Raw genomic sequence first — 12,851 nt, forward strand, 5'->3', positions numbered from 1 at the left:
AATTAACAGCTGGACTGGAAATAAAATATTTAGCCCAGCCTTGAATGCTCAATTTGAACAAGAAAAAATATTCATCCTAAAACATGAAATAAATTTTCTCAAGCATCAACATACTGTTACAACACCAACTTATATATATATTTTTTACTGTATTTCTTGATAAGTAATGCTTCAATGAATGATCTGCCAGATAGAACCTTATAATACCAAGTGGAAAATGACTTTTCAGAATGAGAAGGTTCTATCAGCATTTTTTTAAACTCTAATTTGCAAATGTAAGAGAACTTCGATAATTTACATTTAGAGAACCCTTAGGGTCTCTGTCATGTTAGTGTATAAAAGAGAACTGTTACACACATATTGTTTGCTATATGAAATGCAAAAACTTTGAAGCTCCATATCTCAAAATCATTCAGAACGCAGATAGAACCTTATAATTCTAAGGTGACGAATTGTGCTTCTGTCAATGTCTCTATACAAGCAATTGTAGATGATGTCATCATCTGCTCGTGTTGGCGTAGCACAAACAATGTGAGACAAGCTTTGCTCCAAAGTTTAATACGCAGCGCAGAGATTTAACAAGCACCACCCAAAACCTGCTTTGCTCAGTTACTTAGTAAAACTCAAATACTTTCCAGGGTCATTTGAGGAGAAAAGCCACCCATAAAGCAGCAATTACAGAATGAGCAACAGCATCAACTCCAACACACATCCAATTATGAGAATTAACACATCAATTTACCAGTCACGCCTGTCACAAACAACATCAAACACTCATTTTGAAGTTTTCTTCTCTAGCATATTGTCTATATAACTCACCCTGAGGGTCTCCACAACCTCCGGCCGGGTGGCATCAGCTCTCGCTTGTTGAGCGGTGCGACCCCGATGGCCGCTTGCATGATGGTGATGAATTTCTTGTACTTCATTTTCTCTCTTCAGTTCTCTTCTAAACCTACAGCACCATTTAACCTCCCAGTTTACCAACTATAACATCACTGTCAAGGCTAAGCATAATCTCATTTCAAGCAGTGAATACTCCTAAACACACACTCATCCGCACGCGCTATCTCCATTACTGAATCTCTCTTACTCGATGGAATCTCAGAGATGCCCATTTCGTTCTCCTCGTAGGACAAGATGAGAGGGAAAAAGAGAGAGAAAACAAGGACCACGTTGGGCAGCCTTGCAGAGCGTCACTCTTACATAATTCTGGAGATCTCAAACATTAGTCTAATGAAAACGCTGTGAGGGGGATAATTGTGGTACTAAGCCGTGACAGATCATGGATGCACCCTAGCCGTTTCTCTGTAATCCCTCAGCCGCCGCTGGCTTATAGCTTCCACCGTTTATCACCCATTCGCCATCACAAATGCATTCACGCATATGTAGAAGATTTGTCCATTCACAAGCAGACCCCCGCAGAGATGATTTGGCCATGTTGCTTTGGCCGAGGGATGGAGAAATCAAGCATCCAGGCCTCTGATATAACCCAATGTGCAAAGGCTTTATTGTCCAGTGGTTTGCACAGTGGATTAGGGGGAAAGAGGAGATTGCGGCGCCAAAGTGCAGAGACTCTAAAATCCCCTCCGACACTCCAAATCACCTAAAACCCTGCAAATGAAACCGTCTATTTTTAGGTTTGGTTACGAACGTATGTTCTGCTTGAACACATGCGTGGGGTTGTGTTTCCACCAGTCGAATTAGGAAAGAGCAGATCTGGCAACTCTAAAAATGACTAAAATTGATCTGGTAAGACTTTTGATCCGAAACAGGATTATTCAGAGATCACAGCTTGCGTTGTCAATGCTAGCATATAAAAAAAAAAAACCAACAACAAAAAAACCACAGATGTCACACCATGAAAAAAATAAGCAAAAGCAAACATAAATGTGCATGAAAGAATGTTTATTCTTTTAATATCCATTTTCTTTTATTTATTTGGTTTGTATACAATAAGGATTCATTGTAATTAGGGCTGCTCTAATACACTACCTGACAAAAGTCTTGTCGTTGATTCCAGTTGTAAGAGAAACAAATAATAACTTAACTTCTAGTTAATCATTTGTAAAAGTGGCAGAAGGTAGATTTTTCAAATGATTTATCTGTTGAACTGTATCCCAATCATCACAAATACTGCAGAAGACCTATTAAAACCCATGGACCCAAGATTCTCACAGAAATCAGTCAAGTTTGGTGAAGGAAAAATCATGGTTTGGGGTTACATTCAGTATGGGGCTGTACGAGAGATCTGCAGAGGGGATGGCAACAGCAATATTCTGAAGTATTAAGACATTTGTGCTGCCCATTACATTATAAACCACAGGAGAGGGCAAATTCTTCAGCAGGATAGCGCTCCTACTCATACTTCAGCCTCCACATTAAAGGTCCTGAAAGCAAAGTCAGGGTGCTCTAGGATTGGTCATCCCAGTCACCAGACATGAACATTATTGAGCATATCTGGGGTAAGATGAAGGAGGAGGCATTGAATATGAAATCAAAGAATCTTGATGAACTCTGGGAGTCTGCAAGACTCTTTCTTCGTCATTCCAGATGACTTTATTAATAAGTGATTTGAGTCATTGCAGAGATTTATGGATGCACTCCTCCAAGCTCATGGGAGTCATACACAATATTCATTCTTTTTCCACTGCACTACGACTTTATATTCTATGCTGTACATTATCTCTGTTAAGTGACAAGACTTTTGTCAAAGCAAAGTCAGACCTTACTGTCCTAATTAAATAATTAAAGCTCAAGGCATGATCATATTGAATTTTGGTGAAATGGGTGTAATCTAGAGGCTTTTGCCATCCATAAAAGCCACTTCTGATACCAAATGATTAACTAGAAGTCAAGTTATTATTTGTTGCTATTTTAAACAACTTCAAAAGAATTCAAACCATTTGAACAAGAAATTAAAAGGTTTGGCCCTTTAAGAAGAATTCATTTAATTATTTATACACTAAAGACTATACCATGTTTTGACATTAGATTATTTACTATCTGCGCCTCAATACTGTTATACCAGGCATGGGACTATAACCTGTTTCTATGTTTACAGCGTTTTGAAAAAGTTAAGGTTTTAATAAAAAACTTTCTGCTGTACCGTTCCTAAGGTATGTATAAGTTTTTTTAACCTTTAAAAAAATAAAGATAATTTCAGAGCAACAGTATCTCCAGCCGAAAAAGGACCCTCTCCATTAAAATGTACTGGTCAGCTCATGATTCAGGAAACATCTGAAAAACGAACTGTTTATACAGTACACCAATATCCAAACATACTATAGGCCTGAACATTGCAGTAGTTTTCTTGATATGAAAAAAAAAAAAAAAAGATATCAAATGATGCCTTTTCAAGTTGTTAAGAAATCTGTGTTTTTAAAGTAATTAAGATAGCAGAAGACAAATAAAATATTTTGTGTTTAATAGGTAAAAAATATAGAAAAATGTACAAATAAAAATTCACAATACGATCATACTGTGAAACGGTGATATTTATATTCCAGATTTTCATACCGTCAGAATCTTATACTGGCCCATGCCTATGTTATACTCAACTAAAAACCATAAATCGATGTTTAAATCATTTTTATCTTTCATATATTGTTTTCATATGTGCTTTCATTAATTTGATTTATTTCTATAAATATATATTTGTATCATTTTGTGTTTTTTTTTTGCACTTCCCAACAAAATCCTCCCAATGGTACAATTCTAAATTAATTCCAAATAGAGTCATCCTGTTAAACTACATTCATATCGCAATGTATAATCGCAGGAAAACAATATCATGCAGCCCTAATTGTAATTATGCTGGCTACATTAGGCTATATATATATATATATATATCATCATCCATTGAAAATCAGTATTGATCAACAATGATGATAAACCCCCCAAAAAACTGCTGTATTCTCTCAACTAAAGATGCCGTCTAAATGTTAACCCGAGCAATTTTGTGGAAAACCAAACAAGCAATCTACTATGTAAAGCAAGTGTGAATATTAACAAAACCCAATGGCTGAATTACATACTTTTACACATACTTTTTTGGGTACAGTCAGCATCACATGCTGAAACCTGTTGCTGAGATCAGCAGTGCTGTGAGTCAGTCATACAGACATGCCCGTATACGTCTGCACACAGAGCACTCTTCTCTCATTACAAATACATTACACAACATAATAGCGCCTAAACTATACTACTGCAGGTGGGACCATTTTACACAACAGCAACTTAAGCGGCGCGTTTAAATATCATTTACAATGCTGGCCACTGAAATATTAACAAAGAGAAAAGAGAGATCCCCACTCTCATTAACAAGCCACATAATTTAAGGGGAACAGCTCATCCAACCATGAATTGAGTTTGCTGTTAGTTTACTTTACTCACACTCGGGGTATTAAATATGCTTATAGGTGGCTTTTCTTCCTTCAGCAGAGTGTAAAAGAAGAAAGGAAATAAAGCAAAGACTATTTTTAGCTGAAAATTTAATTCTTGGTGATTTAAAAAAAGGTTTTTTATTTCTGCTGTGATTTTGAGAGGCAAAGAAAATACAGGAACAACTAAATTGTCTTCTGAGAGTACACTGAGGTGAAACAATTGGTCTGTGCAAGAAACAGCATTTTGTATGCTTCATCAATCCACAGCCTCTGCTAGCTGTCCTGAGGGAGTTCATGACCCTGTAATTTAACGAAGCATGTATGGACGCAAGATTACACATGACCTGACGATGTTTATTTACAACTTCTTTTTTTCTTTTTTTTTCTTTTTTTAAATCGAGGCTTTCGCATCCAACATAAGCAACAGTATATGATTTTAACAAACAATAATGTAAACCTTGGATAGCAATTGACTTGCTTCTCATGAATGACCAATGTCCACTGTTTTTCAGTCAGGGCCGGAGTGGGACTTCTTTTAAGCCCTGGAGTTTCAAGCCCTAGATCAGCCCAAATCAGTTCACGACTCACTATATTAAAATAACGTCATTTCCAATTCAGTACTTCACAGTGAGGATTAATTTGAACAGTTAACACAATGTAATGTTAAACAGTATCTAAACCTATTTTCTGTAAGCATTAGTGTTAAATATTCAAACCTTGAAATGGAAAAGATCCAATAAATAGAACTGGAATTAAGCTACACGTATAATATAAAGATTAAAATCAAATGTATTGAATTTTCTATTGACATTATCATGTCTTTTTTAAGGAAACAGTAAATATTAAATATTTGTAAATAATAATAAATATTTAAATATTTGTCATAAATATGAAAAAATTAAAGGGTAAATCTCCAACACTATTCTTTAATTTCACTACTCTATTCACTATTCACTATTCACAATTTCCTTTTCTGCAATATTTAAATATGTTGCAGGAGCCTATTTGGATTTAATGTTATATGATGCATTTCAGTTTTGAATATTTTTGTTTTGAATTGTTTGCATTTGAGAACTTAGAATATGCATGTGTTGTCCAGATGGATAATCTGTGCATTTTGCATTGAGGATCATGTTAAAAATTTTGTGCGGGCTCTTTAAGAACTGCGTCTGTCAAATCTGACGGCAGTGCGTTCTTTGTTTAGAAGACAGCGGAGTCACACAGTTTTCTTTACCGCATCCGTGATGGTTAAAATCTGAGGTTATATGTTGTTTACTTGATTTTAATTTGTGCATTTCTGAGTGAAGATTAAAAGTCAACATCTGACAAGAAACGGACTACATTGATTTCTTTATTGGACATCATTAACCTGCAGGCTGCAAAAAGGTTGAGGCTATGGTCAAATGAATAAATGAATGAAAAAAGCGCGACTGCTAAGAGTGCAGGCAGTTAGGGGCACCAGCCCTCGTGGCCAAAAAATGGACTCCCGGTCCTCCCGATTAGCCAATCCGGGCCTGGTTTCAGCCTATATTTTTTCAGCTTAAAATATAACCTATATTACTGAATGGCCTAATAACAGTAAGCAAATTAACAACACATTACAATTCCTTGGTGAACATTCCTTTTAAAGGTAATGCGTTTATTAAAAATGAATGTTCATTTATAAATTGTTTCACACTAAAGTTTAATTCTAAGGATTAAAGGGTTGTTCATTCTAATAGTGCCATCTAAAGCACCTGCAATAACAGAAAAATATATTTGTCATATCCTGTACGGTTTACTTCTAAACTGTTGACCTACAGTAACAAATGAACTTGGTCCTTCAGTCTGACACAGTGTAAAAGCTGCTCAGGCATGTCAAACTCAAGCCAAATATTTTGAAACACGCCTGAGGCGCAATAAATAACATCAGCATCAGAGGATTTTCCTCCTACATAAGAGAAGAGAAGTCAAATTTATTCAAACTATTCTCATCACGAACGCCAAAAGAATTTACCGATATAGTTTGAAACAAGGTTTTATAAAACCTAGGATTTATTATTTTTGTTCAAGCAGTTATTAAATTTAAATACACTTGACACAATATTGAGATTATCAGAATACTTTAGTCTAATATGCCATACAAGAAAGACAAAAAAGGAGTGATTCATTTAAAAGAAAACCACATTGTTTTGGAAAAACGCTTATTATACAACACCCTTAAAGTTTTACTATATCTTTCCATTCTGCTGATCTCTAAGTCTGGAAGGGGCACTTTTAGCTTAGCATAAATCATTGAATTGGATTAGATCATTAGTATTGAACTCAAAAATAACTAAAGTTAAAAAGGTAACAATATTGAGAATTTGCTATTTTCTAGACTGATATGTCTAGGAACTATACTCTCATTTTGACAAAATAATAAATCAAGGAGCTTTGCTTTGTACCGTGGCTGCAGCAGAAGCAGTAATGTTAAACTAACTCTAGAAAACCCTGCAAAATGAGTCTATTTTACTGTTAACAAAATCAGTTAAAATGCTAAATTTGGCATTACATCAGGAATGTATCTGAATTAACCCCCCCACCCCCAAAAAAAAATCAAAACAGTCAAACTTCAGGTTCCTCAAGTAAATATTTATTTTCTGTGCAGTGAAACGGTTTTAACAATATTTAATTAATCTTTAAACACAGACCTGTTGTGAGTGCTGATGTCATTAATCAATTTAACGTGCTTTTGTTGAACCCATCTATTTGCATTAATTCAATGATTTTTTTTTATTACTTTGCACTATATATATTTTTTTAAAGAAGCAGCACACTGTAAACGATTTCTGTTGTTTTCACAGTATTATACTGCATTTCTCAACAGTTTTTTACTGTATAAGCTGTGCACAGTGTGTTACTGTATATATTGTTGTTTTCACAGTATAATAATGTATTTTCAACTTTTCTATACTGTAAACATGGTTAACAGTATGTTACTGTAGATTTTATAATGAATTTTGGGGAAAAATCCGTTACTGTGCATCTAAATACAGTACTGCAAATGACCAAGAACAACTCCACACACACTATATATTATGATTATTATGTTTATTTATTTTTAGACAAATTATTTTGTGAAGTAAATAACCTAACCAGTTTCTTCAGACTGTTCATTTCATTAAACTTTCCCCTGGTTTTCCATTTTTGGGTGCACTTTATAAGGCAACATAGAAATATTAAATAATATTTAATAAACATAACTTTGTGCTAAACCAAAACGTAAATTGGAACAAAAATAAATTGATTCACGTAACCAAAAACTGTTAAACAAACAAAATTATTTCAAAGTCAGCTTAAATGTCAGAGTGACCAACCTGCTTTAGACGGATTCAAGAATATTGGGCGCCCATATTGGCCACCGTAGAGGTCACATATCTCCGCATTTTCAAAACAACATTTTAAAATACGCACTATCTTAATAAATAAACCACAGAATTGAGTTTAAAACAACTACATTCTCGCATGAAAAACGGTTAAAACTTTATTTCATAACACATTTATTATAGTCATCGAAGACAGGGCATGTCTCAATAATGTCTAGGCCGATTAAAGCATGAGGTTTGCCGGATACATGAGTGATGGAGCGCCGTCAACCCCTGGAGGTCAGAATCTCCCCTATCGGCAAAGCACACTTAAAATTAGACATGATATCTAAAAACAAACCACAGATTTGAGTTTGGAAGAACTACATTCTCGCATGAAAAACTGTTAAAACTTCATTTGGTGACATATTAAACGCAATATTTATGATATGATCTGGCTTTTCTCATCCGCCATTATATTTGCTTGTTGGTGTGAAATGAACCCTGGGAGAAAAAAATATTAATTCTCAAAACACTTCAAGCGAACATTATTCTTATTGTTAAAGTCAGATATATGTAATATTTTCGCTGGTAAAGTGAGAAGAAAAAAACAATATTACTATTTTATCATTTTATCAATACCACGTTTGCATTGGTTCGGTTCAGCACACAAACGACACCGAATCGGATTGAACCGTTTGCTCGGGAATTATTTTATCACTCGTGTTCACAAGCACATTCAGCAATATGTGTATAAATGTGTGTGGCCGAGCAGTATAACGAAATAGTAATGATTCATTGTTGTGTCTTACAATAATATACAAAAAGGAATCGGTTTTAGGCGGACTCGACTCTTTACTGTTCTAAGGAGCCGATTCATAAAGCCGAGCCGACTCGATTCGACCTTCACCAGGCAAGCAACGGCTCTTCTAATTTGAAATCCACCTGTCGCCTTTTCGTCCAGTGAATTCATCCTCGGTAAGTGTTTAAAAGTCAAATTCTGTTCGTTAAAGGATTGTTTTGTGTATATTTCCGTGTAGTGTGTGTGTAATTTAAAATAATTAACCAAGTTACTTTAGTTGTACTGTAAGTTAGGTACTTATGTCACGTTATTCGACGCCAGACCGTGTTTGTAGTGTTTGCGAGGTATTAGATAAGGTAATTACAGTGAGTTTATCTTGAGTGAGTTTTTGACCATAGTAACGTTAAGTTACCTGAAAAAAAACGTAACTTTTACTTGGGGTTAACTGCATTAATGAATTCTCTATTTCAGCACAACACTGAGATGAAGGCAAAGTCACCATGAAAAGTTAAACGTTTAACGTTAAGGTAAGCTCTGGTCTTCATGTGGTCATTATGACCAAGTTATCATTATGGTTAGATTTGTAAACTGTAAGTTAGTTATTCACACTAAACTCACAATGAAACAAGTCTAAACTGTTTTATTAAATTGAGCTGATAATAAAATTCAGTTGATGTCTTTTAAGCTAACGTTAATATTAACATAATTCATATTAATTGTCTATTTCTCACTGGTTAATGAGCTTATTGTATAACGTTATTGTGTCATTAATTGTACATTTTATTTTTGGTGTTCAGGTGTAGGGAATGATTTGTATACAAATTTATTTGAACCCCATACAGATTTGTATGGTTGTACCATAGATTTAGATTATTAAATGTTAAGTCTTATTTTACTCTTATTATATTTATCTTTTTTGCAACTACAGCAATTGATGCTGAAAAACTGATGCCACCAATCTCTCCTCACTTGATTATTCAAGGTAATGTTGATGTCTTCCTCATTTTGATTAGATTTTGAAATGTCAAGTTGTTCACAGATTTGTTGTGAGGAGTTTCATGTACAACCTCTTTTGCTTCTTCCAGAAGCGACGCAGTGGCACAGTAGGTAGTGCTGTCACCTCACAGCAAGAAGGTTGCTGGTTCGAGCCTCGGCTGGGTCAGTTGGCTGAATACAATGGCATAATGATTCTGCTTGCTCACAGGAGGTACTTGATTTAGTTTTCCTCAAGCGATACATCAGTTTTTATGAGTAATGCGTGACACTTGAATTGAAGGGACAGTTCACCCAAAAATGAAAATAATGGCATCTTTGGCATCCTCCACTTGTTTCAAAATAGTTAGATTATTTTTTTGTTCCATTGAACACAAACTCATTTTTTTTTTAAAGAAATTTGGTTCAAATATGGATGTCCATAGTTTCTGGTTTCTAACATTCTTCAAAATATCTGCTTTAGAGTTCAACAGAAATTTTAATGGATTTAAAACACATGGAGTAATGGTGGCAGAAAAGTAAACTATCCTTTTAAATATTTTATTCTGAGACTTATTTAAATGTGTCTTGTCTTTTGCCATATTGTCTTTCTAGCTCAGATTGTGATGGACCTGGAATGTGACACCAGTTACTCTTAAGTCAAGAACCAACTAAAGCACAGATGTGGAGGGATCTGCAACTAAACTAACTGGAGGAAAGGAACCTTTAGGTAAAAACACCTGCTTTATTTAGATCTGAAGTATTTTATTTGGCATAGACTATTATTTTTTTATTCTTATTCTAATTTTATGTTATGTATACTGAATATAAGTCATTTAAATTTCACAAATGATTGAATATAAAATATCTAGATGTCTTATTTTTTATTGTCTTAAACATTGGTGCTCAACCCTGTTCCTGGAGATCGACCTTTCTGCAGAGTTTACCTCAAACCCTGATCAAACGCAACTAAACAAACTAAATAGTATCTGAAGGAGCACTTGGTAAATAAAGACAGGTGTTCTTGATCAAGGTTGCAGGTAAGCTCTGCGGAAAGGTAGATCTCCAGGAACAGGGTTGAGCACCCCTGATCTAAATGCTCAAAAATGCTGTTTCAGAGGTGAGGTTGGATGTAGTTCAGAAATAAATTCATTAGGATCAATGCTTAAAGTAAATGTTTACTTCTCTCTGTAGATTCACATTTTAATGAATTATTTATTTTGGTTACTTTTACATCTATATATGGGTAAGCAAGTATTTAATAAATAAAATTATTTTAAACCACTTAACTAAATGACTCTATTACCCTAGCTTCTGGGAAAAAAAACATGTAAAATAACAGATTTTTTTTTTTTTTACAGTGTGGGTGAACATACTACCTTGATGTCCAACAAAGACTGCACAAGAGCTCATTTGATGGCACTTATTCTGTCCTGTCTACATCTCTGACAACCTGGCAGTGCTTCGACATCAGTGAGTAATAAATCTTCATATTATCATGCATACAGGATTTCTGTAAGCCTATCTTTAATTTTAGTTTGTAATTAGCAGTGACTGTTTGAAAATTTGGTATTTAAATTATTCTTAACGTTTTACTGATGCTGTGCACAGTAACGTTATGATGATTTAATTTGAGGAAATGTCACTGGAGAGGTGTAATAATATTTATTTTTCTCACTGACATGCCATCACTGCATATTGAAATACAGTAATACTAATTGACCGCAAAATACTATCACAAACATTTCATGAGGTAGACTGCTTGACTACTCTTCATTTCTTTGCTCAACTTTAACACATTTGATCGTGTTGCTGTGCCTTTCGGCAGATTTTGCCAAAAATTAATGCTTAGTGATTACTTTGTTTAATGCGAACCAAATATCAGTAACTTATCATTAGCATTATTTTTTTTTTAAATCACCCACGGCTTTCATGTTCTCTAATGTAATCTTGTCTGTAAGTTAGAAGTAGATTTTCACATGTTAAAAGCCTAAAAGTACTTGATTAACATTAGTCACGTTAAATTAGATTATTTTATTTATTTATTTATTTTTAATATGTAGCCTCTTAAGGTCAGAATTAACTGTGTTCACCCCTCTTAAATTCATGGAAGCGCTAGTGTGGTCATGGAATCAGATATTCAAGCTATACAGAGTCAGACATTAAGTTAAGATGAGACTTTATTTTTTACATACCTGTGTGGACACTTGACTAGTGTTGACTTGACTGATCTTTTCCCCATTAACGTTAGTGTAATTGTAAATAGACAACAATCTGTATTTTGCCAACAAAAACGATAAAAAACAGTGTTTTATATATATAAAACAGCAGTGCGGTGTTTGGTTTCTGAATGAATGAAATAATTTGAGGCATGATTAGTTTTTACTCCAGTGATTAATTTTGCTTGTCGTTTTTGCAGGATCACCAGAAGTGCTCCTGCCCTTTTTCACTGTCCGTTTTCCACAACATCATTTGGCCTTCATCATTTCGTGTCTTGTAGCAGTATTTTCATCTGTTTTTAAAATTGTAATACTTTTTGATGCATTAATTGTTGACTGGTTTTACTGATCAATTTTTCATTAGTGTTCTGTTGCTGTGTTATATTGAATAATTGATACTGTTTCAGTAGGGTTTACACAATAAACTTTTATTGTGAAGTTAAAGTTTCAGTTTCTTTATTTTTCTTGTATTTCTTGAACAGTTAAAATAACATTTGTGCAATTTTTGAACTTTTTTTGCTCATTATAAAGTAGCACTGTTAAATACAATAAAATAACATTTAATAACTGTAAAATACTATACAGTAATAATGAAAGTAACGTTAAAATACCGTAGTTCTGCATGGTAAAAATGTACAGTAAAATACTGTTTTCAGTTTTGCAGTATGTGTATTACTACTGTAATTGGTGTTACAGTATAAAAAGAAAACAGTAAAATGATGTATTACATTTTACAGTAAATCTAATACTAAAGTAATTAGTATTACAGTAATGTTACTGTTTTATGAAATACAGCAGCTACTGGATAATTGTTGCCAGTAACTTACTGTTAATTTAACAAGAAATCGTTTACAGTGCATGTTATTACTGCGGATGTAGTAAAATGACATTTATAGTTAGTTAAAGACAACTGATAATCACGAGAGTGACCTTCTGCATTATTGTATTACACTAAATTAAATTTGTCTGAACTTTCTTTATGTGTAACTTATACACAATTATGAAAGGATATTCTGGACACTTTTCAAATGCCTTTGCAAACTGGATTTTCGATAGCATTTTAAATATGAGGATGCATATATTGTGACATAATCCAGATTAGTGCTGCACAATTAATCGTTTCAGCATCAATATCGCAATGTTATCTTTT

At 34.0% G+C, this 12,851-nt stretch overlaps 2 protein-coding genes across 3 annotated transcripts in view; one reads left to right on the forward strand and one right to left on the reverse strand.

Annotated features, from left to right (window-relative positions):
* Positions 1 to 12,851, forward strand: part of apba1b (amyloid beta precursor protein binding family A member 1b) — a 183,113-nt gene that overhangs the window by 89,772 nt on the left and 80,490 nt on the right. The window lies entirely within an intron of this gene.
* tjp2a (tight junction protein 2a (zona occludens 2)) overlaps positions 1 to 12,851 on the reverse strand; it is a 68,624-nt gene that overhangs the window by 50,453 nt on the left and 5,320 nt on the right. The window contains exon 1 of one of the 2 annotated variants that reach the window (XM_087269641.1): positions 820 to 1,611. Within the exon in view, the coding sequence (XP_087125767.1) occupies positions 820 to 926 (107 nt within the window). The 5' untranslated portion in view covers positions 927 to 1,611. 2 annotated transcript variants of the gene reach the window in all.

The sequence above is a fragment of the Danio rerio genome, chromosome 10 (assembly GCF_052040795.2).
Source record: "Danio rerio strain M-AB ecotype USA chromosome 10, GRCz13ab, whole genome shotgun sequence".
NCBI classification, from domain to species: domain Eukaryota; kingdom Metazoa; phylum Chordata; class Actinopteri; order Cypriniformes; family Danionidae; genus Danio; species Danio rerio.